This window comes from Serinus canaria, chromosome 1A (assembly GCF_022539315.1).
Source record: "Serinus canaria isolate serCan28SL12 chromosome 1A, serCan2020, whole genome shotgun sequence".
NCBI lineage: Eukaryota > Metazoa > Chordata > Aves > Passeriformes > Fringillidae > Serinus > Serinus canaria.
The window spans coordinates 63,961,320-63,987,903 of record NC_066314.1 but is presented as its reverse complement, the minus strand read 5'-3'; the positions used below and the strand labels follow the sequence as shown (position 1 = coordinate 63,987,903).

The following is a 26,584-nucleotide window of genomic DNA, read 5'->3' as shown; positions in this document are numbered from 1 at the left end:
AAAAACTTTAACAGGAGCCAGATCTCAGGTTCTAAAACCTTCCACCCTGTTGCACAGGTGGCCCTTTGGCATCTGGAATCCTATTTATACTGGAGAAAACGTCAAGACTATCTCTTTATGGATGACCATAAAGCCCCAAAACACAAAAATTACCAAGCCTTTCTTCCAGACACTGGCTCTGTTTCAGGTGTGTCCTGCTGGACATTTAAAACTGCTGATGCATAGAAATCCTCCACATTCTGGATTCTCCTTTTTTAATTTCCATAGCTAATTATCTGTGCGTGACAGCAGCCATTTTATTCTGAAAAGGGATACAGAGAAGACAGGAGTTGCAACAATAGGGCCACAGTTTAATGAGAATCTACCCCAGACAGGGAAACTTGTGACTGGAAGCAAGGAGAACCTGTTTACATTTCATGGCTATCAATAAGGCTCCCCTTTGTCTACTTAAATAGTGGGCAAAATGATCACCATTTTTAATTACATTAAAACGAATACATTTATATTAAGGATTCAGTTTTCCAAGTCTCATTTCTTTAAATAGAAGAACATTCTTTTATGCAAGGAGACAATGCTTCTCAAGTAACACATTTCTGTCAAACCTCAAGAACACATTGTACTTTCAAGCTTTCATAGTATCCATCATTTAAATCCAAATTTGGTTTGTAGTTATAAAATGTTGATTAGGACTATATAATTTATTTAATGCTAAAGCTTTTAGTGGTTATGAGCAGCAATCAGAGCTTCACTAAAACAAATCTCTGGTTACAGTGCTGACTGGTTGGCCAAGCCATCCTACAGCTGCCAGCTCAGCACTGAGGGCTGGCTTGGACACCACATCCAGCAATGCTCAGCCAAGGGACTGCCTTTACACGTGTGGAGGGAGAGAGCAACAGAAATGCTCAGCCAGAACCTCCAGCTACCACTGCTGGCCACAGTAAGCACATTATAAAATACTGATGAAAACAGCATGCCATCCTATTGCAATAAAACAACAAACTGTTTAATCAGGAAGGCACAGTAAAATTACAGCACAACCTGTACTTTTTGTACAGCTAATAGAGCGTTTGTGTGACATCCCATGATCAGGTGAAGCAGCAGTTCAGCAACATAAGCAAGGACAATAAAACCAGACAGCTCTGGACTGTTAACTGCTCAAGCTCCATCACATTTCAAGTGTTTACAATAAGAAATTGGCAGGTTTTGGTTCATGTACCTGAAAGTTCTTGCAGGCTGTACTTACAGTTCCACTACTTCATAAACCATATATCCCTCTTGAGTCATTTCCCTCCCCCACTTAATTTTTATGCCAGGCTAGCAAGGCTTATAACTAGATCTAAACATGTACTTCACAGAAACAATTTTTTTTTAGCATGTACAAGAAAAATGCATGCTAAAAAATCATAGAAATATCAAAATAGTATCTTTTAGTACAAGAGTGAGTTTGTCAGAATTTAACCTCGAGGTTAGATCATTATATAAGTCACGGTTTTATTCTATGACAAACATCTTGTTTATAGTAAAAGAATCTGCTTCTACTTGAGAATTAAATACATTTATATGCTTTGCTACAATACACAGCAAAAGAATCACACAAGCTTACACAATCACACAAGCAAGATCATTTTCTTGAATTTTAAGGAACTTTTTAAACAATGGGCTAGAGCAGAGATCTTACTTACCCCTTGAATAAGAAAAGCAAGTTTCACACTTAACACAGATTTATTTAGAAAAAAGCTCCTAGACTTAACAGTGCTCTTAGCTGCATAATTTTCTATCTTTACTACTTCTTGCTTGAAGTGACAGAGAAAACTTAATACAAGTAATACTTTATGCTGAAACATGAAATTAAGATGTAAAAGTGAGAAACTACATGGTTCCCATGAGAAATGAAAATGAGAAATGAAAATGTAAAGTATGTGTTAAACAACCCTGGGGAAAGAAAGGAGGCGGGGGAGGAGGGTGGAAGAGAGAGGCCCAGAGTGCTGACTTTTTTTTTTTTTCTTTTTTTTTTTTTTTTAAGGAGAGTGGTATTAGGAGGATTCTAATTAAACCATTAAGGTCCAGAAAATGTGTTACTATTCTTTATATTTCTGCTCATCAGTACAAGGGGGAAAAAGGGTTCCATATTTATGGACACTTATGGTTTGCTCTTTGTGTTTGTTTTTTTGGTTGGGGAGATGTTCTGTCAGTTTGTTTGGATTTTAGGTTTTAAGCTACAAAACAATTAGACTGTTTCAAGTATGAGATACAATTAACTAGACACAGACACCACAAACACATATTACATATACATTCTCACCCACACATATGCATTTAAAGTACACAGTCTAAAATCTAGAGCAATACCATGGAATAGCTGATCTGAAGTGCCTCTGCTCCCACTGACAAGGCTCAGGTTTTTTTCTACTACTTTCCCTCATTCCAGAACAGCCACAACTGGGCCAGATGCTTTAAAAACAACCTAGAAGGGGGAATCTACTACCAAAGAAACAGACTAACCAGAAACTCACAACTTAGGCTATAGCTGCACAGCAGAGAGTTAAAAGGAATAATTTCTTTCTACAAGTGTCAAGCAAAAATCCAAAGCAGCAACTTTTGCTTTGCTCAAGCTGATTTTCAGGGCATACATACAGATCCTAAAACAGTAAAATAGTACTGGTTCAGATATAGCTCAACTAACAACCCTGACATCCTGTAATGCGAACCAGCTCTAATCTGCTCCTGTCCCAGGGTCACTGCACAAGTTCTCAAAATGCTTATTTAGGTATTTTATTAGGCCACCTCAGCATTTGTCCCTGGTATGTCCTCCTTTCTCACTGGCTGCACTGTAAAAGCTACATTTGCTAAACGTCTTCCATACAATGTATTATCCTGCAACATTTTATCTGACCACTTTGCAGAGATGGAACTGGAACACATTCATTCTCCACAGGGACAGTCTTATTTTTTTCCAGGAATGCAGCCAAATAAAGATGGTTCTTCTATAGACTATTTTGTTAATCATGCCAAGATTTCATACAGCTGAGTGCTCTGATTTTAAACAAATGTAATCTATAGTTTACTTAAAAAATATTATCAGTCTGTTTCAAATCATGCTAGCAAAAGAATTTATCAGCTTTCTTCAAGAAATAAGCCATAAATCAATCTTTTTTTGGTCAAAAACATAAATCCAGTTATCAATGTCCTCCAGAGGAACTAAGGCAACTTTCAGCTCCCTTTTCTACAACACAGACCAAAACCTTTGTTCTAAAGTTTGGACCAAACTTTACACTCTAAAATGAACACATTTCAGTAACTCTCCAAAACATGGATGGAGGACACACCCAATCCACAACCAACCAGCCCTACTTTGATTTTAAATGAAGGAAATGTAAGATTTCTTCCATCTGTGCACCCCATGAAAAGGCCAGACACCACCACACTCCTGACCCGCTGTCACTCAGGCTGGCTCTGCACAGCTACAGATGCCCCTGGTCAGCTGTACAGGTGTATTGGCTGACACAGCACAGCAAAAACCGGGAGTATAATTTCATCTTATGGCAGGAAGTGTGTTTGTGGTGCTGCAGCTCACCAAGAAAGGCAAGAAGATGGTTGCAGGATACAGGAAAAAAAAGTTTAAACCTCACTGCAATGAGCTGTAATCACTAAAGGCTAATTTTGTCTTTTGGTGCAGATCTGCCTTAAGACACACTGTCTGCAAGGCTCATCATAATTTCTGAAAAAATCCCCTCTGTAATATCCTGCTTTGAGATAATAAAGAGATTACAAACAAAACCTTTTTCCAAGGTGAATTACAAAAGTAATTCCTTGTGATTATTAAGCTCAGTTAGCTGCAGTGGTTGTAGTGAGCAATCACAAGCTCCTGGCTACAAGTCTTAGCAGCTGTCATGGATTCTGAAGTTACCATTTCCTGACAAACACTGCCAACTTATCTAAGTTACACTTGGGGGAGAGAGGATTATTTGTAGGGTTTTTGGTTTGTGTTTTTTTGACTTTCTTTTTTACTCTGGCCTCTTCCTCAGAAACTGAATGGACTTTCCTTTAAAGCCTCTCCACTTCCTTCACAAGCAATGCTACTTTGCACTTCTCAAGCAAGAACACAGAATGAACAACTTACCAGATTATAACTCTCTGCTGTAAATTAATATGGTCCCTTTGAGATCCTGTTAAGTTATTAAAAGTTATCTTATAACTATTTTCATTTTTAGAAGTGTGTGAAAAATATTTTAATTACCATAATGCATAACAGAAGCTTAAAATCATAATTTTTCTTTTTTTAAATACAACAGGTCTTCACAGTCTAGACTTGGATGCTAAATTATACTTGCGGGGACTGAAAATGCAGATACAGAAGCCTGCCCAAAGACTCATCACCAGACGTTATTCATGCTGAGCAGAAATTACTACCTTACTTTAAATACTTCGTTCTAACTTATTTAATAAACACTGCATGCAAATCTGAAGCATACTTTGATACATGAATACTTTATAGCTTGCATGAAGTTAACTAATTCCTGTCACCCTTATCACTACAGCACCGACTTGTTAAAGGACAGGACAAATCAGACTCTAGAAAGTTACCTTAAATTGCCAATAGACCATCATTTTGCCTATCATATTTCCATGTCTCACCCAAGCAAGTCTGAATCTGAAGACAAAGTGGAAAAAAAAAGCCAAAGAACTGAAGTGTTCTGACAAACTCTACAGTGCTGAAAGATGCTACTGACATTCACAGGAAGGTTTACAGGAGCTGGAAAGCACAGCTCTCAACTGATCCCCTCTACAGTCTTGTTTTCTAGCCCAAGAACTGAATGAAGGAGGTAGGGACGTAAGACTGTTTTCAAACTTGCCTACAGCTAAAAGCATCTGCAATTTTGTTATACAAGTCTGTAAGAAAAACGTTTGTCCTGCACTAATCAATTTTGGGCACTCTGGTTTGATTTCTAGCAAGCCAAATCTCTCCCATCTCCTCCCACAAAGAAAAAACTAGGCAGAACAACTGCAAAATAAAATATATTAGTAAGTATGCTTCTCTGAGTTCTTGGCAACCTCTGGCAGTAGGGTGAGGACAGGCAGACAGTGGCAGTAACATCTAAAACCAGCACAGCAAGATTTACAAGAGAGGTCACCTCTCCAAGTCCTCACTGTTTTAAGTATGTGGGTTTCTAGTTACCTTCCTTCACCTCCTCCTTCACATGAGGAGAAAAAAGATGAGGAAGAAATTAACATTTTGAGCTGTGCAATGAAATGACAGCTTTACAATTTCTGCATCTATCCAACATGGAAATATCCTAGCAAAGGACTAGAAACTAGCATGGACCATACATGACCAATCTCAAACCAACTTTGCAAAGTTCTGCCTGTCAATGAGATTAAAATGAAGCAAAAAAACCCTAAAGAAAATCAATCAACCCCCTAGAGTTAAAATTCAAGGCTATTACAGTAAAGAATAATGTCTGCTCTTGTTCCCAGTAGCCACAAAGACCTTCACAGGACCAAGAGCCAAGCTCCAAACAGCTTGTACTTGAGAAGCAAAGGGAGCTATAGTAGTTCTGGGGCAGGAGATGGCAAGGACATTCCAGATGCTGTGCCAGGCTCTTGACAGTATAATCCTGGCCTAGGCAACCGTCTCTGCTTTGAAAGGCCATGCCTGGAGATTAAGGTCAACCAGCAGTGAGATTACCCACCTGTGAGTGACAGCAGAGCTGCATATTAGATCTTCCCAGAGCTACATGCAGCCCCAAGAGACAAGGCAGGCCACTCCTGGTGCAATTTCATCAGGACAACCTTTGCAATACTGTTGCAATCTTTAAGTAATGAAAAAGTTCCTTGTGGTTTGTTTAATATCCCAGCTATTACCTGAATTTAGTGATGTATTTGCAATCATCAACATCATCTGATCAGCAGAGCCTCCTTAGGTGAAGAAAGATGAAATACACCTTATAAATCTCTATGCCTAATCATAGGAGTCTGCAGATTTCATATCACCTGCCTACATGTCGCCTGTAAAACCTCAATATTACCTCCTTGGTACACAGGCCAGGCTATACAGCAAACAATCAGCTGAGTGCACTGATCTGTCACCTGTGAAACATTACTGTCAGCCGAGGAGCAGCAGAAAGACTTCCAGTCAGAAATCAGCTGCTCATTGAGGAGGTGGCATCAAGAAAGATAAGGTATGAAGCAAAGCCTTCAGTTGTTTGCATTATTTTGGGAATTTACATCCAAAGTGCCATTTTATGTAATGTTAACTTGCTTGAAAACAAAAATATACTGTACAAGTAAATTTACTCAGAAATTCTGATTTTTTTTCATTTTTAAAATGTTTTTTCCCCAAATCAAAGGCACTGTAACTGTTATTAGAACTGTCCATTTCCCTTTTCTTATTCTGCTGTATAACATCAACCACTCAGCAAAAGTACTACCACTTCCCACAAATCTTTCATTGCAATGCTAAGATGGAAGCTCTGTACTACAGCTGCTTCTGTGCTTGACATGCACAGACACCAGTTTTCAACTTTCAAAAAACCAAAAGAAGTAGGTCCATAAAAAACCTATGTGTTCCCTGCAAAATTCTGCATGAAAAAAAATGCAAGTCTGCTGGGGGAGGGGTACCCATTAAACCTGAAGATCTTCCCCAACATTCAAAGTACTTCATCCAAAAAATCAACTTCAGCTGCCATAAAAAGTGTTGTAGCTCTTTGTACTCTAATTCCATTCATTAACCAAAACCCTTTACAACCCAAAAGTTTTACAAGACCTTAACAATTAAGGTAACTCTATATAGTCACTTGATTTAAAACATGTCCTGAAAAGCAAGCAATTAGTCACCACTTCTAGGAGACACTTAAAATTCCCTTTGTGGTGAACAATACATGCTGCAGTGAGAAAAGCCAGCTCATTCTGATAGTGCTCCTTATGAAGAAAGTTGATTGTCTAAAGGGTAATTTTTGGGGAATTGAAACTATGATAATGAAGTCTTTACCATAGGGACAAAAGGGCTGCTCAAATTAAAAAGCAAAAAAAACCAAACATACCAACCCCCCAACAACAAAAAAACCCAAGACAACAAGAAAACAGCAGTACAAATATACAATACTGCACTTTAAAGCAGTACTTGCTCAAGAATCTGGATATGCCTATTTTTTTTCCATTTTGAGTGCTGAAGCAGAAAAATCTCTTTTCTACTTGCTCAACTTTCATGTGAGCTGCTCTTAAATACAGTGCTCTCCTGCACTTGGTGATCTAACACCTGGTCTTCTCCTGGAAAAAGTCACCACTAAAGTGTCAGTGTTATCCCCAGCTGCAGATCTTATTAAAAACGGTCTCTGTCTAACACCAGTCAGGAAAACAGTTCCAGAAAGGATGGATAAGACCAAGGAGCCTTCCTGGAACGTGCCAGCTCCTTTCAAAAGAAGCCTAAACGAAGACCCTATTCCCCTGACCTTCATCTCAGGGCCCTTCTCTCTCCTGCTACACACAGAGTATTTTATTGAGTATCAAGTAAAACAAGGAAGTTGTAGTGTATGAACATGAGCAATGAGAAGCTCAATCCTCAGAACGTACATAGGAGATGGCCAATGAGAAGAATATAGATTTTTCAGATTTTAATGCCTCCCTACAGAAAGTAAAAATAAAAAACCCCAGACTTGGCTGCTCTGCCTCAGATACCAAATACGAGATATTTTCCATTAGCAAATCCATTGCATTTCTTATTACTGATAACAGACATGGGAACCAAGTCTAACTTGTACTCCAGTATCTCAGTTACACATAGAACCTCAGACACTATCACCTGATGGTTTTGGCAGTGAAGTAAAGTCTGTCCAAACCACTTACTCTTTAATGCCTCAACTGTTCCTGTAATGAGTTCTGAAAGAGCCCAATGACATTCCTCCAAAGCATCACAGCACCAAGCAGTGACCTTCACAACCCTGGAGTATCCTACAGCAGCAGTTGTGAGAAAGACCAGAGCACTGGTGAAACATTGAAATTTTACTAAATTTCACTATGTGGGACACTTCCAAGAAAATGCATTATTCATCACTGTTAACATTTCATTTCCAAGTAGGCATTCTCATGTTTTCAGCAAGATAGATACATTTAATAAATATACATTCAACCCCAGAAAAGACTAATAGTTTGGGACTTATATCAGCTTTCAGCTTTTTCATGAAACACTTAATGCATGCTATGTTAGATAAACTATTTTTCACAATTTAACTTTGATGAAAAACTGAACTAATTGGTAAAGATGACATTAGTGTTAAGTTTTGCTGCTAAATTATTTCTTTTCATGACTTACAAGTTTAGAAAATGGTATCTGAAACAAACATTGTCTGAGCATAATAGGAGATGGATTAGACTGCAGGAAAACGTGAGGGGGTTTGCTTTTCCAAGTTTCATATTTTATTAACTGCTCTAAGACTTTTTTATGGCTTACTTCTGCCACTATTTGCCAGGCAACATCTTGAAACCAAAAGACAATTACAGGACTTAAAAAAATGTAAATACTAGTAAAAGAAGTATCCATACACAGACAGTTTGGGGAATTATTTTTCTTTTTAAATTTACATCTCTGCACTCACGTCACCCTTCCACCTATATTTCAAGCTTTGGAGGCTCTTCTGAAATGTAACCAAATTTATTAAAAGCTGAAAGGTTTTCTGCTATAAAACTGCATGTAAGAACTGCAATTTTTGCACCTGCAACACTGGTAAACCAGAAAGTGGACATACTGCTGTATTACCTTCTTAAAACATACCTTTCACATAACAACCTAGAAAGTGACCTTCAAAAATTTGGAAGAAAAACTATTTTGTCCTTAAATTACAGTTGTTGGAGGGATTTTTCTGCTTTGGTTAGAGGAGTTGTGTTTGAGTTGGGGAAGGGGATTTGGTGTTTTCTTTTTTCTGCTTGTTTTAAGTCTAAATTTCAGCAGATTTTTAGGAGTGTTTACTCCTACTGCTTTAACAGATCATCAATATGGAAAAAGTTACAGGAGTGCTTTACTTCTGACCTACTTCATTTGTCTTCTTGTATTTTCCTCTTGGTGTAGAGTATTAAGAGTAAAGAGTATGCAAACATCGAGTTGGGATTGCTGAGCACACTGCTCTTCACGTTCAGAAAATACAAACATTGTTCTAAAGAAAGACCAACTGGCTCCACAACAGAACTTTACTCCTAGCCAACAAGAATCTCATTCTCTCTGCTTACAAGCCAAATCAAAGCCATTTGAAATGTGTGCTTCCTTCCTTTTTCTCTCACTTTCAGGATGGTGGGTAGAAAAGACATGAACATTACACTTTCCTTACACTCCTAAAGTAAAATACATCTAACACTATCATTGCCTCCAACTTACAAGTGGCAAATACATGGAAAAAGCATACATCCATACTTTTGTTATTTCCAAAGCTTGAAATGTAGGTACAGGAAAATAAACATATCCTCTGTTTATAAATTGTCAAAGAACTACTGGAACTGTTGAAGAAAATACTCAAGATATAGTGTTTCTATGAAGTTCAGGAAAGAAGCTGTGTTTTGCAGAGATTGTCTTCTTTTGGAGGAAAAAAGCCAAACACAACCTATAATGCAAAGAAATGGCAAGCAGTGAAACACAACCCTCATCTTTTCAAAGAAAGAAGGCACTAATTTGTCACCCCCAAACAGTAGTTGGCTGCAAAACATATGTAAAATGGGAGTACAACAGATTAACTTGCTTGTTCAAGGGAAAAAAAAATACAGCAAAAACTCATTCTATACTACAGATATAAAATATTTTCAAAAGGGTACACAGCATCAAGGATATTCCATTAGTATTCCATTTTGGCTCTCCCAAACCTTGTCACAGATGACTGCCTTTGGGGTAACCTCAAGCCAGCCATTCACGTACATCACCAAAACTCCACAGAATTTTCCACTGTTGGCAAACACTGCTTTGTCCCAAGAACAGAGCAAAAAGAGCCACATCCAAACACTCAAATGGGAGCTGAGAATATAACATCAGTTCTAGAAGGAGCTGAGACAAAAATACAGGATTTTTAAAACAGGAGTTCCCCCAAGGGTAGGGAAAGGAGCCTCTCTCGTAAATTTTCTGATTAAGCTTCAAAACACATCTCAAGTAGTTGTTAATACAAGTAATAGAAGTATAATAGAAGTATGTTGACTTCTCCCATTTCTTCAGATGTTTCAATAAAGCATGAATATCAACAATTAATAAAGCTCCAAAAAATTTAATTTCCTGACACTTCAGAGGCACAAGTCCGTCTGTTCACAGGCAGCTGACACAGCTTTTTAAGGAAAGCAGATTTTATTAAGTTTTAGGTTAGAACTTCTCAATTTCTGCTAATCTTCTGCACTACTGCCAAACTAAGTTTCTAATACTGTTTTCTAAAGTATGATGATTCCTGATTGTTCACAAACCAAATATGAATGGAACTTCACAAGTCTGCAAATCACACCAATAGAAAGAGAAACAAATGATGCAAAATGGCTTAGGATAACTTTGACAACAGCATTTGAAATCGTTCAACAAACAAGTGTTATAGTAGCCTCTTCGAGCTCTCAGAGGTCTGTAACACACCCAAGATAGCTCAGCTACCCTTGGAGGCATAAAAATCAGCAGGATGGCTTCTGTTGCAAGTGTTGAAAACAAAAAGGTTTAATAAAAAGTCAAAGTAACAAACAGAGAAAATCCGAGCCAGGTGCCAGAGGTTCTTGCTCCTGGTAAAACACCTTACAAAAGAGATTAGTTTCTTTGTTCACTTCTTTTTCTAGTAAATTGCCGAAGCAGGGCTTTTTGGCTTCTGTCCAATTAGCTATCCTTAAGTTTGAGGTGAAGTCCTCTAAGCCTATGAGGTGGCTTTTTCACCTAATCAAAGACAAACTTCTGGGCTTCTTTCCTTTTTGAGGAGACAAAGGATAGATCTGTCACTCCGTCAACAAAAGGCACACTCCTATAAACAAGAAATAGTACAAATTTTGGTACCTGTAACTATTTTAAAAAAGACTTACCCTCTTGCAGGATCTAAGGCAATCGCTCTGGGTTGATCCAATTCTTGCCAAAACAAAACTTTCCTCAGTGATCCATCTAAGTTAGAAACCTCAATCCGATTTGTTTCCGAATCTGTCCAGTACAGCTTCTCCCCCAGCCAGTCACAGGCCAGCCCGTCGGGTGACAGAAGTCCAGAAACGACCACGTTTTGCACGCTCCCGGACCTGTTGAACTCTGTCCTTTTGATGGCTTCCTCGCTGACGTCGCTCCAGTAAATCAAGCCCTTGAGGAACACGAAGTCCACGGCGGCCGCGTCCTCCAGGCCCCCCACGATCACCGTGGCGTTCTCCTTGCCGTGGGCGGCGTCCACCAGCCGCAGGTCCCGGCGGTTCGCGTACAGCAGCAGCGGGGCAGCTGCACACAGACAGAAACGGGGGGACACACAGACAGGGGGTTAGCATCACTCCTATCCAGCATGGCTTGCACTGTGATGGTGTGTCAGGTCAGCGGTAGCTACTGATTTAAGGGTAACTTTACAAAATTAAGAAATATTGGAGAGCCATTTTGAAGTTTGACTAAAAAGCAGCGGCTCAAACCTTTTCAACTCGGTTACAAGGCTTCATAATGGGCAGCTCCCTATTCTGGGTTGTGCATTATTAAAATGACAATAAAGAAGAAGGGAGAGAACAAAGAAAATGGAGGTTTGAAGTGCCCAAATGACACTGCTCTATAGAGAAGGATCAAAAAGACAAGAGTAAAGCAGTTTTCTAAGCACTCACTACTGGCTCACCTGAGCAAGGATTACTTGTCAGTATAGAATTTTGTAATATATAGAAGCATAATTCATGTCAAGCTATCAGAGCCACCTGCATGTCAATATTCCCTGAAATTAGATATCTCAGACATTTTATATATAGTACATAAAAATACAAAATTCATTGCACAGCATGAGGCAAATGTTGGTTTAAAGTGCTGAAGGTAGCATGAGGAGGTAGGGAGAAAAATAATTCTACAGGAATGGACAACACAGTTCTTTCAAACTCAGCTCTACCATTCCTGCTTAGTTCTCTAACACAAAGCCTTCATTTTATATGCTTTATTTGCTTACCCTGTCAGTTTGCACTGTCTGTATATTTTTCATAACACCTAAGATGACTAATGTAAAGCAGTAACCATGAAAAAAGACAGCTTCTTAAATGTAATATGCCTGCTTAATTGTCCTTTACCACAAGCTATATATAGCATTATGAAAATTCCAGTCTCATTCCTACTTCAACAAAAGGTTGAGAAAAACACTACATAACACTACATTTGTATAAGGCAGACAATGACACCCTTTAAAACCCACTACCAATTTCTACCTTTCCCTGCATTTACTCAGAAACTGCAGCACCAGAGCTCTACAGAGGCATTTAGATCTATAAATGCTCCTCTACCTGTCACCACACAAATTTCACAGGGATCTTGCAGATTTATTCTTCAGCATAGGTGGGCACTTCAAATCTGCAGCAGGATGGATATCCTGACCAAAAGGTCAAAATTTACAGAGCCAAGGACATGCATGGCTCAGTAATGTCAAGGGCCACCCTGCCAGAAGAGGAACAGATCCCTGTATGCCAAACTCACACTGAAACTGAAAATACTCACAGACTTCAGTAAATTCAAAAGCTGGTTTCCACGACTGGACTACTCCTCTCATTATCTTATCACAAAACAATTTCTCAAAGACCTTGTCACATATGCATTGGGAAAAGCAGAAAGAACTAAGAATGTTCCTTCATCTACCTGCAATTAAATGAGTTCTATATATATTTTGGGGTGGTGGGAGTTTTGTTGGTTTTTAAGAAAACTGAATTGCTTAGACTGTCATCCTAAACTTAGAAACACTGACTATTAATTGATTTATACTGAACTTTAGATAGAACAAGGGAGGGGTGAAACTTTGTTGGTTTTAATAATATCAAATTTGCAATTGTATTCCCTTCTCCAGAAAGCAATTTTTTTATTATGGAAAAAACCATGCAAGTTTAGAAATTATTTTCCCATGGAGAAGGGGTAGACATTTTAAAATAAGATGGAGAATCTTTATATTAATAACTAATTATTATCTTACTTTGCTGTCTCTTTCCATTCCTTGCATAATTTCCTACCCCCTAAGATTTAAAATTAATAACAGTACATTTTATTGAAGGTTGGATTGCTTATGAAGACCACATGTTCCAAGAAAAAAAGTATTCAATAAACTGCAAGGTGTAAAAAATTGTAATACAATAAAAACCTTTACTTTTTAAAGCCTGCATACAACTGTAACCTGAAAAATCTAGTTAACAGCCAGCTCAGTGTCATCTAGTGCACACAGGAGTGTGCAGCCAGCTGGCACAGCTTTCTCTGGTAAGAGCATGCCCAGCGTTTGGAGAAAAGTAAATCCACACACCAGTGAGTACAAACTTCATTATTATGTGCAACATGGAGCACCCATGCACACAGCATGCACTGAACTGGAACACCAGGTAATGAGCCAGGCCTGAAGGCACTGCTGAGCCTCACACAGCCATGTGTAGAGGTTACTCACTCCCTGCTGGAGCTCAGACTGGCTGAGCAGGGACTGCAGACAAACACCTCTGCATCAATCAGACAGCTTAGCTGAATGACAACTCAGGAGAAACACAGCTACACTTAGGATGTGTAGCTTCATGCAGTTTGATACAAAGCCTCAACTTGTAACACATTCCAAAGGGCTGGCAGATGAGCATGTTAAGCTTTCCAATTTGTTGCGACATTCAGGAATGAAGCCTGCATCACCAAAATAATAAAAACCAGGTTTGTTCCCCACTGCCTCCAGCCCTTCCCAGAACACACTAAGGCTTCAGTGGGCTATAAAATCCAGTTACTGAAGTTGGCAGCATTAGGACTGAGTATCATCTCTGAATTTACTTCACCCAGGCAGCAGTGCCAAGAGCAAAATTGTGCCAGAAGATCCCACCCTGGCCCAGCTTTGAAAGCACAGGACACTGAAGAGATGGCTTTCTTGAATAATGAAGTTATGACCTGTGCTAATAACCTGGGAAGAAGTCCAGGAGCATCCCCTTTCAAAGCTGGGCAACTATTTGGCAGTTAAGTTCTAATGGGGCAAAAAGATACAATTCAGATTTTATTTTAAGAAGCTGAACTCTTTATATGTTTTCATTTCTCTTTCTATAGACATAATAACAAAATATAGTGTAACAACAACAAATTACAATACATTGAAGAGAAGCACATATTCTTGAAAGATAAAAACACCTACCCTGGAAATCAAGAACAGAAATACTAACGAATATTACTATGTCCTCTATGACCTGAGAGGTCTACATGCAGGTAATTCTTCTAAATAAAGCACCCAATACTTTGGGTACTCTCTCTTGTAAGAGTAAGAGTTATGCTTAGTTATAAACTAAGGGATCTTTTTCTTGTACCTACCAGCAAGAAAAATGTTTCCTTAACACAAAAATGACAAAAACTGGAGTTCAACACATTTCAACCACAACAAAAATAAATTACATGCTAAGAAACTTCTGCCAGTAGCGGTCACTGAGCCTGTTACTGTTTCTTAACTCTAATGTTCTAATGTTCAAGTAAGACCTTTCCTAAGTTTACCACAAGCAGTATTAAAGTCCAGACATTACCTTTTTTGCCTTACTTTTACAACTAGAATTCTACCAGCATCCTTCTTCCCACTGCCAATCTTCAATTCTTACACCATGTATTTCTCTTGGCTGCATCTCCTGTCTCTCTTACTGAAAGTTGCTAATCCCCAGGACACTCAAGTCTGCTTTCCCTTGCACTTGATTACTCAAGTCTTGCTTTGTACATCTGACTTATGGGCATCTGTTACAGGCATAAAAATGCTGCTGCCCACAGGATGCTAAGTGACAAACCAAGATAAAATGAGCACATTACCAGCTAAAAAGGATTTTTAATCTTTTTGGTGTTTCAGTGGCAATTTTAAGCTGTCAGAATGTGTCATGCTTTTCTTTAACCAGTCCAGTAGCCTTTTCCACAAATGCCCACTTTCTCCTTTCTACCTTCAGTGATCTAGAACAGCTCTGGGTGCCATGAGGTGAGAGCAGTGCTACCTCCAACATGTTCATTCTCTTTCACTGACATGGAGTTTAGCCTGGCTAAAACAACTAGCACACACTCATTTCCCCCAAGTCCTTTTTTCTCAGTCCCAAACCCCAGCAATGCTGTTCTACCCCCTCCCTCAGTTAAGGGCCCCCTCCCAAGCTGATTCAAATCACTACGTCAGCAAAAGGTTTGACTGGGTTAGCAAGCTGAATCAACTCAAGAAGTGGTTCAGCAAACTCCAAAGCTGACATAAGGCAAGCAGCAGGGAGCTGGAAGGGGGAGCAGCTCTCCCCCTCCACTGGCAGCCTGCTGTATCTGCTCAAGATGTGACTGCCATCTCCTTTCTCCCCAGCTCCACTTCCAGCTGTTGGTCCCCAACCCCTCTTTTGCATTGGCTCAAGCACTTGTCCCGTGCCACAATGCAGGCGAGACAATGCAGGGAGCTAAACCAGCAGAAGGCTACTGAGCTCTCCTCACCACCTGCCAAAAAGCAATTTTTAGCCAGCCATCATGCAGAATCAGTTCAGACCAAAAATCAAATCAATATAAGCAGTAGCACAGCAGGGAAAGGAAGGACTGCATCAGCTTCAACTAATTAGCTGAACCAGTTCCTCATGAACCTCCAGTTAAGGAACAGGACTCAGAGCAGAGGTGGCCACTGATAAGTTGTGGCAACCTGCCACAGAATCACAGTGTGGATACCACTGAGCAGCTGCTGACATTGTGGAAAGAAATATCCACATTGAAGTAATGGGAAGAATCCCCCTGGACTGTCACGCTGAAAGATGATGTTGTTGAGTTGGGAAGGGAATAGTCCCCATCTTTTAAAAGTCTGGCTGAAGAACTCTGAGTGTTTAAAGAGAATTGCACACTGCTATGAGGACAGCAAATGCAAGGACTGGAGAGAAGAGGGGACAGTGATGAGATGTACCAAACAAATACATGCTGACCTGGATGAGGCACAGTAAGCAAGGACTCCAAATGCCTTGACAGCATGACAATGCACTCACATTTCAGCAGACAAAAGAAGGAAAAGCAGAGAAATGGACACAGATAACCAGCAAAGAACATGGATTGCAACCTCCCTAAAACCATTCAATACACAAAACTCCTGGTATGCAATACAATAATCATCCCCAAGATGTCCCACAGAGAACCAGCACAAGAATGTAAGGAAAAGTTTCTGGACTGGCACAAGGACTCTGGAGCAGTCAGTTAGGAGGACTGTCCCTTCACTCCCTGGGTTTCAAATTTCTTCATCACTGCTCATGCTTCCAAGAAATTCTGTATATTGATTTCCTGCAAATGTTTGAGTTTTGTTGCTCAGTTTGGAGAAGCAAGAATGAAAAGATTGAGGTAGCATTGGGAATAAAGCCTGGGAGACTTGTATCAAATAAGAAGAGAGAGAATTTGAAAATTAACACAATTTTTTCCAAATAGCAGGGAGCCAGTCTCAAGAAACTTATACAGACATGGTTTATATTTTTGAGCAAACAATAAAATCACCAGGAAATACATAAAAGTTTTAAAACACAGCAAGCAACAGGCCAGGATTTTGCACCCAGTTCTCCATCACAGCACTTTCCCAGTTTTTTCCACACAAGACACAATTCCATAAGCTTTTAAAAATAAAAATAATTAACTGACTTACTAGTGCCCACCATTCCTCTTTCACTGTGAACAGAGAGCACTCTTCTCTGTGAAAATCTTTATTCTCACAAATATACTTGCAGGACACAACAGGCAAACAGGAATTTAGTAAAACAAGCATGAGGCAGCCCAAACTTGGCAGAAAAAAATTTTTCTCCTCTTTTCAGCTAACCTTAAATATATTCCTCAGGTTAAAGCTATGCAAGGGCTGTTCAGATGGTAACTCAAAAGGTCACAGGAGCAGCAGGCCAGTGAAGGAGATGAGTAGCCATATCAGTGCAACAGCAAAGACACCAAGCTAGGCAACAACAGCATTTGGATTCTGCACTTAACTTTACTGATTTCAGGCCTTTGGCCAGATACTATACCAAAAGCACTCATGACTGAAATACACCACGAAGTCCCAGCCTGTGACAGGCAAAAAACCTTCTGAATAGCAGGTATCACCTTCCAAATCATCCCACTGGCAACAAAGCCATACAGCAGGATTACCAGAGCTTGGCTTTTCTCAGTGCTAGGTAGCACACTCACACAGATCTTTTGTCCACCTTTCTGTAACACAGACTCCCATGTTCTGAAGTTCTTTTGATTGCACTCTCATGGGGGTGGAACACAGCACTTTAGCTCTGACATTTTTCTAACTTTATATTCTGAATCTACCTGGCTGACAACAGGATGAGCAGAGAGCTGATGCATCATCTTGCAGCTGCATTGCCATGAAACACTACTAAAATGTAACACCACACACTAACACCTTCTTCCATGACCCTTCTGGTTACAGAGCAGCAGCAAAATAAAGGTGACCTGGGCACCTTCCAGGGCAAACTGCAGGCTATGGAAAGTCTCCTTAGGGATGTGCAATCAAGTACTTCCATGATCCACATTAATGTCTGCAGAACATTAATGTGGATCAACAATACACAGCTCATTTTCTCAGGGGTCCTCATAATCTTCCTTCAACACTCTTCCAGCCTCTCAAACAGTTGTCAGAATAACACACAGCTCTGCAGATGAAGTCATACCAGTTTCACACACATTGGCAATAGTTCCCCAGTTTTACCGGCAACACCCATGTTTAAATCAACACGATCTGTTTAATGAAAATGTGAGTTAGCAAGCACCTCTGCTCCTGCAGAAAAGCCTTGTTGGGCTCCACCAATGAGAGTCCCACATCTCAGCAGGGATGGTATCCTGCAATCTAAACTAAGCACTGTGAAGACAGGGAAGAGAACTGGACAACACTGAAACAAAACACAGCCCTTTACACCTTCTGGCATCACCTTTTCCAACAGTGCTTCCAACAGTGACAAACAAGCCAAAAGCCTTGATCATATTGCTCAGGAAGCTGTTGAAGCTGAGTGCCTCCATTGAAGGACAGCACCAAGACACAGCACTGTGGTGCTGGGATAGCTGGAGCCCATCTCCCAAATTCCAGGAAGGCTAAAGGCCACAAGACACACTTTGTACACCCTGGCAAGCCAAGGTGGGAATGCCCCAAGGTTTGAGGGTGCACATGCGGTCAGGAATGGCCTGGAAGTGTCACTCTCTGTCACTGCCACCAGCTCACTCACCTCCTTTGCTGGAGTGTAACCCAAGTACATGGGAATAGCCCAAGCCATGGGGTCTTGCCCCAACTGCTCTTAGTTCCACATGGATCAAAGAATTCACACCCTCAACAGCAGTACACCTCCAACAAACAAGACCTTTCTCCACACTGATGAGAAGCTCACAGACAATGAACTACTCTCAGATGACTTCTCCAACTATTTATCCAAGGTTGCACATTAGCCTAAAAGATATTCAAAAAATATTTCCTGAAGTGTGTCAGTTTGTCTCACCACGTAAAAAACAAATCAAACAAAACAACTTATTTAGTTTGTTTTGATGCTGAGGTTCTTTGTTAGTTTAGATTTTTTAAGCATTAACAGGAAGTTGCTGTAAAGCAGGAACATAGAATTTAGCACAAAAGACCTCAGTTTGAATGAATAGTTATGGACTGGTTTTAATGGATAAGGAAAGATGTGCACATACCTCAGTAATTTTGAGAATTATTGGACATTTAATTTTTATTTTGTGAAAAGACTGTTGTAGCATACTTTTAACTCTAATACTTTTAATATCTCAGTACTACTATTGTCAAATGTTCAACAGGCTTACATTAGATGTAGTGACACATAGGGGAAAAAAACAAACGAACCACCCAACAACAACACACACACAGATATTTATGCAAGATCCCTTGGAGAAAGTGAATTACCTTCTCTTTTTCAAATTGAATGGGACTCATTTCTGGAAATACAAAAGAAAAACAAATAAACCCATAAATACAAAACCACCCAACTTGGAATTGTATTACTCATTTCACCATTACCTACAGGGTAAAAGGGTAACTGCTGAGCTTCAGTTAAGTTTTTGAGTTATAAGAACATCATTGCATTTTCTAAATGGACATAATAAGACTCAAGGTCTTATAATTTGTTGACTTTTATCTTATAAGGTATTTGTAGACCCTATAAGATACAAGGTCTACAAATTCCTTCTCCTCTATTATTCTTAATATTCTTTCTCTATTAACCTGTGTGTGGACAAGAAGATTCTTGAATTTCCAAAGTGTTCATATTTTTATTAATACTATGAGTATAAGTAGGAGTTTTATTCCCTGCTTTGACAGAACAAGTAAGGGAACAAAGTTTAAAATTTAGCACTTTAAATTTCTGTTACTTTCCACATATCCTCAACTTCCAGAATTCCAGCAAACATATCAGCTCCTTTCTCTAAGCCTGAACTCTGACAATGGACAGAGGAGAATCTTTGTTATTAAGGAATTCTAGAGGCACAAATGGTTTAAAAACCCCAGCACACTACACACAAACTCTGTTTTTCCTTTGGGAACTAAGTGGGCAGAGAGGGGAGGAATAACAGGAAAAATATAAAGGTATCATAGAGAAGAAAACAAACCATTTTTGATTATGCAAAATTATATAGCTAGCTAATTAAAATTTTCTGTCTCAAATATGATTACTTTTCAAATTGGACATCAAGAACTCACACATGGCCCTCATCAACAGAATTAACACTATAATCCCATTACTGCTGCATTGATTATATCACAAGGGAGTAATTCTATTTAGGTAATGTGATCCTGTAACAAGATACTAAAAAAATCTGAATGAATGTTGCCATTTTCCATGTCTGTTTATACTAAAAACATTTCCTTATTGTTCTCTCCTTATAAATACTGAAGCTCAAAAAGCATTCCAGCTTTTAAACTAACATGCTTCTATCTCCAAGTAGTTTATAACATTTTGCAAAGGAAACAAAGTTTTACTAACTAAAGCATTGCCTCTTTTAATCTAAACTTTGACTGGTTAGTTTCTTAAAAGCATATTAAGAATAAGGTATTACAGACAGAGGTATTAACAGTATTCCCATTCTATTCATAGACTGGGATGTTTGACTCCATTTCAAAATTGGTGGGGAACTGTTCCAACTACATGGAAATCAAAAGGTCTGTAGCAAGATAATAATGAGACAAAAACTCCACCCTATTTTCATAACCATTTCACCAGAGAATACATAAAAAAGCAGAAATGACAACAAGATAATTTCTACTTGGAAATGCAAGCACTGTGTTCTGAGTAAGTTTGTCCATGTGGAGCAAATAGCAAGCTTTTCACATTGTGAATGTCCTGACATAAATATTTATAAAGTACAAGGATATCTAGAGAGTTTAATGAAGGCTCTCTATGTCAGCTTGTCTGGTAAATACATAAACTGGAAAAGGGTGATTAATATTTAGGGTGTCAATACCCAGCATTTATGTATAATCTGTTAAAGACCCAAAGCTTTCCCCTTTCAAGCTTTGGACAACTACCACAAAAGAATGACACAGCCTCTTTGTTTGGAGCACTGTGCATTCTGTGGCTCTGCAAGTGGTACATACTCTGAAGCCACACCTGATGTGTGAGCTGAAAAACTAAAGGCTATTAGGAGAGCATCTACTTCGTTCACTGAACAGCAATTACACTTTGGAAGAGTCATCACTACAAAGTGCTTGGCACAGAAGAAGTGGAATCACTGGCTGCTGGCTCATCCCGAACCTCATGTGCACACACCAACAGTCACCCTTGCTGAGCCACAGCATTTAAAACTTCAGGGCTCATTTTAAGTGGGGAGCACAACCTGTGAACACGAACAGACCATCCCTGAAGTCTGCAGGGCAGCTGCATCCCCCTCCACATCTTTCTAAGCAACTTACACCTCTTACTGGTACAAGTCCATTTGAGGGAAATTCCTTTCCAACCAAATTCTGCCCAAAGCTCTCAGGTGAGGTGGCTGAAGCATAAGGGCTCCCCAGCAGGAGAGCTGGAGAAGGAGCTGAGCAGGCTCCCAGAGCCAGCAGAGCCACCAGCTCAGCCAGAAGCAGGAGTGTGCAACAAAGATTTAGTTCCAACTGCATTTCTGGCACCACACAACAGTAACATGGACCCCTCCCTACAGTACAAGGAACTTTGGAAGATGGCACTAGCAAACCAACCCAAGTATTTAACATTTCTTAGGAAATTATTGAGGTTAAATATGTGGGGGAAAAAGAATATGGTATTTAAGTCTGCAGACTTGCTGCCAGAAGAGATGAATGGTGACAAAACAGAAACTGAGACCAGTTTCTCCCTGTTTTCCTGCCCTAGCCCACTCCCTCAGAGGGAAGAAAAAAATTTTTACTCTAGTTGGTTTAAACTAAAAAGTCCCATGTTACATGCACTGCAGCAGATATTTTTGAAGCTGGCATTTTTGAAATGTGACATCATCATAAAGGTGAATTACAAATGTCCAAAGGATTCAGATTTCTCCAGCTCCCAAAGACAGAGCTTGAAAGGTTCCCATATGCCAAATCCTTAAAAAAAAAAACAAAACAAAACAAAAACAAAACCCTTCTACATATTCTATCGCTTATAGCCAAATTCCTTACCTAGAACTCCAGGAATGCAGATTGAAGCAACTCTCTAGGGAAAAAGGAAACATGAATACAGTGCATGCCCCTCTAACCAGTATTGCTGTGAAACAAAAACAAAGCTTTCCACCTAAATACCTTCATATAACTCATGCTGAAGGATACAAGAAGTCCTTTACCTGCATATACCTTCCCTACATCTTCAGAACTTCCCTACATCTTGTCAAAAATGCTACTTTACCTTACCTCCAAGACAGTAAAAATTGCCATCAAACTTTTTAAGTACTATTTTTTTTTAATAAAAGCTAAAGCAATCTGATGATAACTAAACTGTATCACAGAGATGCAATTGAAAGAACTGTAAAATTAATAGAGGATTTTGGAACACCTTGGATCACCCTAATTTTAGATTATTCTATGAAAAGATGAAAGAGGAAAATGGCAGACCAGGGCACACTGATTTCTGAGGAATCATCTTATGAAGAAACATAACTAGAAAAGGGTTGATTCAAGCTTGGAAGAAAAAATAGACCATGATTGTTAAAAAAAAAAAATCCAAGTCTTACTGTCATAGTATTGTACAGTCTCTAGGTGAAGAGACCCTTCACCTGAATGCAAAAACATATCTTTACCTGGAAATGCCACACTTGGTCTGCAACTGGAGTGCTTCAGGAATAAAAACCTATTCTTTATCCCCTTCTCTGATTTCTGGTAGAAAAATATGTGCACACAGCACCAAAGTTTAGCAAAGTTTCAAACACACCACCACTTAGCAAAGTTTTGAACATTAACCTCTTCTATACAACATGCAAATGGATCTTAAAAAAAAAAAAAAAACCACACAAAAAAGCAAGGATCTGTTTATGAAAACAGAAACAATGGATTAAAATCAATTAAAACAGTAACAATATTACAACAACAATAATGGATTCAAACAAACTCTCTTCTGAACTCTAGGAAAGCATAGTTTGAAAACACCCATTACCAAAAATGCATTTTCATTTCTTTACTATCTGACCCTAAACACAGAGGTCTGTAACATTCAGTAGGTTTTCACAAATATCCTTATAAGATTTCTATTCAAGCAAGAGCTTTATGCACTGCCTGCATGATCAGCCTTTAAAGCCAAAACAAAATAGCAACTGCATGCTGACTGGAGAGCTGTTTCAGAAAGAAAGCAAGTCATGAACATTGGTGGAGGAAGAACTCTATTTACCACTTTTTAAAAAGTTGCAACCTCAGTTGCACAGTTATCTGTAGTGCCCTGACAGATGTGATGACACTGCTTTTGCCTCTCTGCAGCTGCCAGTTATCTAACAATTATCTCTCTCATTGGTTTCACAGCTGTCCTGAAGAACACCTCAAAGCTGCCAGGGAGCAGCTCTAACTCCACTCCTCTGGAATACCCTCAGGGAGTGGCTTCAAGAAGCACTGCTGGTCAGAGAGGTGGAAGCTCCATCTCCCAAATCAAACCATGGGCCAAGAGGACAGAACAGAGACCAGGGGCATCTTTCTTCTAGCAACTATAACACTAAAAAAACCCCAAGCCCAAACCACAGAACCTCCACAGCATGCTGTCATAATGGCAACCTCCTGTCTCTTAGAAATTCAAACACTTGCCCAGACAACATCAGTAGGATCTGGTTTATTGCAGTCCTTGGATGATTTTTGAGACAGATGCCTCGCCCTGTGCATCCATTTCTAGCCAGTAACAGCTTCATACTTCTTCAAGTCCTTATGCATTTCCAGGGTACTGATTTTTTTCCTTTCCAGACTGGTAAGCAAGTCTACCACAGTTTCTTCAGAGTAATAATTCAGTTGCCATAAACCTTTGTCCATTTGCCTTTTCTGTGAGAATGGGAGGCTGGCTCTGGAAGCAGAGAGGATGCTGCAATCCACAAACACACACCACTGCATTTGCCGAGTTTCTGGCTCCAGCACTGTCGGCTTGGCATCCTCTACAGCACTGAATTCCCAAACTAAACAGTGAACTTCCTAACTTCAACTCTACTTTCATGTATAAGCTTATTCATACTCATGCTGGCACTGCCTCTGCCTCATTAAGGAACTGCTGACACCTCTCCTGAACTCAACACTTCTTACTCCAACCTACTTCACTTGCATAGATGCTGTTTATTAGGGAGGATGTGTGCATTAAAATTTGATTTTTGTTTCTTCACGGTTCAGCTGTTCCTGCTGTTTATCTCTATCTAAAGTAACAATTAGCCAGTAGGAAAATTACTATTGTGTCACAAACAGAAAATTACAACTTCAGGTAGGCAATCAAACAGCAGGGCACCATGAACACAGAAGTAACAGAAATGCTGCTGGGATACAAATGTCCTTGGCAATAGACAGAGGTGAGAGATGAGAAAAGAAATGACAGCCATATGATTTACAGACTTAATGCTTCTTCAAAGTGTCCCATTAAGCATAAAGTATACAAAAATTTGCAAAAGCACATGCCACTATTTTGAGGTTAATTTGCAGAAATTACTTTAACAATATTCTGTGACATCGCAAACAACAGCTATTTCTGTGCTGTCATTTGAACTAGTCTGAACATCAAATTAAAGCCAAATACATGGTATATTAAGCATGGGTATGATTGTTACTAAGTAAAATAAACTAATCAGGAAACAGTTTCTCCCTATACTCAAGAGGCAACTTAACTTTTAAAATTTGGGGTTTAACAGCCACAACATAAGTATGAAAAGTTACACATGCCATTTAAATAAGTGTATTTGTATCTCTGCAAACAGGATACAATATGGCAAACAGATGCACAGGGTAAAAAAAAAGGCTATGGATGAGATGAAAATCTTTGTTTTCCAGATTACTGAGCAACCGGAGACTGAGCACTTACTTCAAGATACACCACCTTTAGACTAACTTTCATCAAAACACTCTCATGGGGAGGAACTCTCTAAATCAAGATGTAGTTGATTAACTGTTAGCAATTAATCTCTTGCCCATCTAGTATGAAAAAAGTCAAAATTAAGTAAACAGAAACATTATATATGCAAGCACCACAGAGGATTGCTTCCCAGAAAGACTGAACACCGATAACAGTTACTGTAGTTAGGTCTACAGCATTAAAAAAAAAGCAATAATAAAAATCGTGTTTTCTTTCAGATTGTGCCCTGCAAGACAAGAAATTTTGTTGGAGCAGGGAAGTAGAATCAAAATTCTCAGCTACATTAAGTAACATCCCCTCTTAAGGCACTCGACTGCTCCTTTAAAGCTGTGTGAACATCCGTGGTGTTTCACCAGAGAAACACAAACTTCTCTCAAGTCCCAGCGCAGCGCCAGCCTAGCTGAGAGCTGAACCTTCACTGCTGCCCTGGCTGCGGGGCGAAGGTCGGTGCAGCAGCGGCTCCCGGGCACTCCCCGCTCCCGCAGCAGAGCACGCGGAGTCTCCGCGCTTCCCGCAGGATGGAACCGCGGGGGGTGAGCGGGACCAGCCCGGCCATGGGCACAGCGGGACCAGCCTGACACCGGCGGGGCCGAGCTCTGCGCCAGAGCCGCTGGTGCCCACGGACTGCTGGGCTTGCAGAAAGAAACAGGGGGACCGTGCGATAGTTTAGGGGGAACCCTTCAAAACAAAACAAAAAAAACCCCCAAACAAACAAAAAAAAAAAAAAAAAGGAAGAAAACAGAAAAGAAAAAAACTTGAAAACAACAATGGGGAGGCTCGGGACGCGGCCGGTGGCCGCTGGCAGGGCGGGCTGCTCCCGGCGCGGCTCGGGAAGTTGCTCAGGAGCCGGGGAGGCGGCAGCGGCCGGGAGCGAGGGAGGGAGCGCTGCCCCCACGCCGGGCCCCGCGCCCCGCCGGCAGCCAGGCCTCGCCGCTCCCCTCCCGCACGCCCAAACATGGCCCCTCGCCACCAACCCGGCAACTTTCCCCCTGCCCCTCCCGCCGCCGCCCGCCCCGCTCACCTCGCATCAGGGAACAAAAACTGCAGGCGAGTAGGCTGCGCAGGACGGCCCCCATCTTCCCTCCCTCCGCGCTCTCACCGGCGGGGAGGCGGCGGCGGGGAGCAGCACCTCCGCTGCCAGTTCATGCTTCCAGGCGGGCGGGGGAAGCGGCGGGGAAGGGGAGGGCGGGAGGCGGGGAAGGGCGGCCGCGGAGATCCCCCCTCGCCGTTCCCTAGCAGGCCACCGGCCCCGGCGTGCCGCCGTGGGAGCGGGCGCTGCCCTCCATGCCGGCTGCTGCTGCTGCCGCCGCCTCACCGCGACCGCCGCGGTCCTTCCCCCATCCACCCCTCCGCCTCCGCCGGGCGCGCACAGGCGCAGGGATACAGTCCTCCTCCTCCTCCTTCTCCTCCTCCTCTTCCTTCTCCTCCTCCTCTCGCGCCGTGCCCGGTCGGCTCCCGGCGCAGCGCCCGCCCCCCGGCACAGCTCCCGTCGGGGAGGGCGGGAGCGGAGAGGCGGGGGCGCGCAGCTCCCCTCTGCCGGGCGGGATCGCGCACACCCCCGGCAGCTCCGCAGCAGAAAGAACCCCGGCGGGGAGCACGGCCCGGGGGGGCTCCCTAAGGGAGGGAGGTGAGCGGGGTTACGGCACCCCGAGCACCGGGACGGGGCGAGGTGGGGGGCAGCCGCATTCCAGCGGGACTACTTTGCCTCCCCTCGCCCCCTCCGCCGCCTGCGATGCGTTCAGCCCTGGCCCGTGAGGACGGGACTACTTTCTGCCACAGAGCTGCGGCGGCGTCCGAGCGGCAGCACAAAGGCTCCGATCCCCATCCCGATCCCCGATCTCGATCCCGAGACGGGCTGTAAGGCCGGAGCATCGCCCGGGGGGCGGGCGGCAGGCAGAATGAAGTTACGGTCCATCTCCCCGGTGTGCGGGCTGAAAAGCCATAAATCCCGGCCTTTCCCGGA

The 26,584-nt window shown here is 41.2% G+C and overlaps 1 protein-coding gene across 2 annotated transcripts in view; it reads right to left on the bottom strand.

Moving 5' to 3' along the window:
• LRP6 (LDL receptor related protein 6) overlaps positions 1 to 25,834 on the bottom strand; it is a 123,015-nt gene extending 97,181 nt beyond the window's left edge. The window contains exons 1-2 of one of the 2 annotated variants that reach the window (XM_050970164.1): positions 25,643 to 25,834; positions 11,017 to 11,410 (exon numbers count right to left, since the gene is read on the bottom strand). In XM_050970164.1, coding sequence (XP_050826121.1) covers positions 11,017 to 11,410; positions 25,643 to 25,697 — 449 coding nt within the window. In that variant the 5' untranslated portion in view covers positions 25,698 to 25,834. The remainder of the gene's footprint in view (positions 1 to 11,016; positions 11,411 to 25,642) is intronic. The other variant, XM_050970162.1, reaches the window with a different exon arrangement.
• Between the last annotated feature and the right edge of the window lie 750 nt (positions 25,835 to 26,584).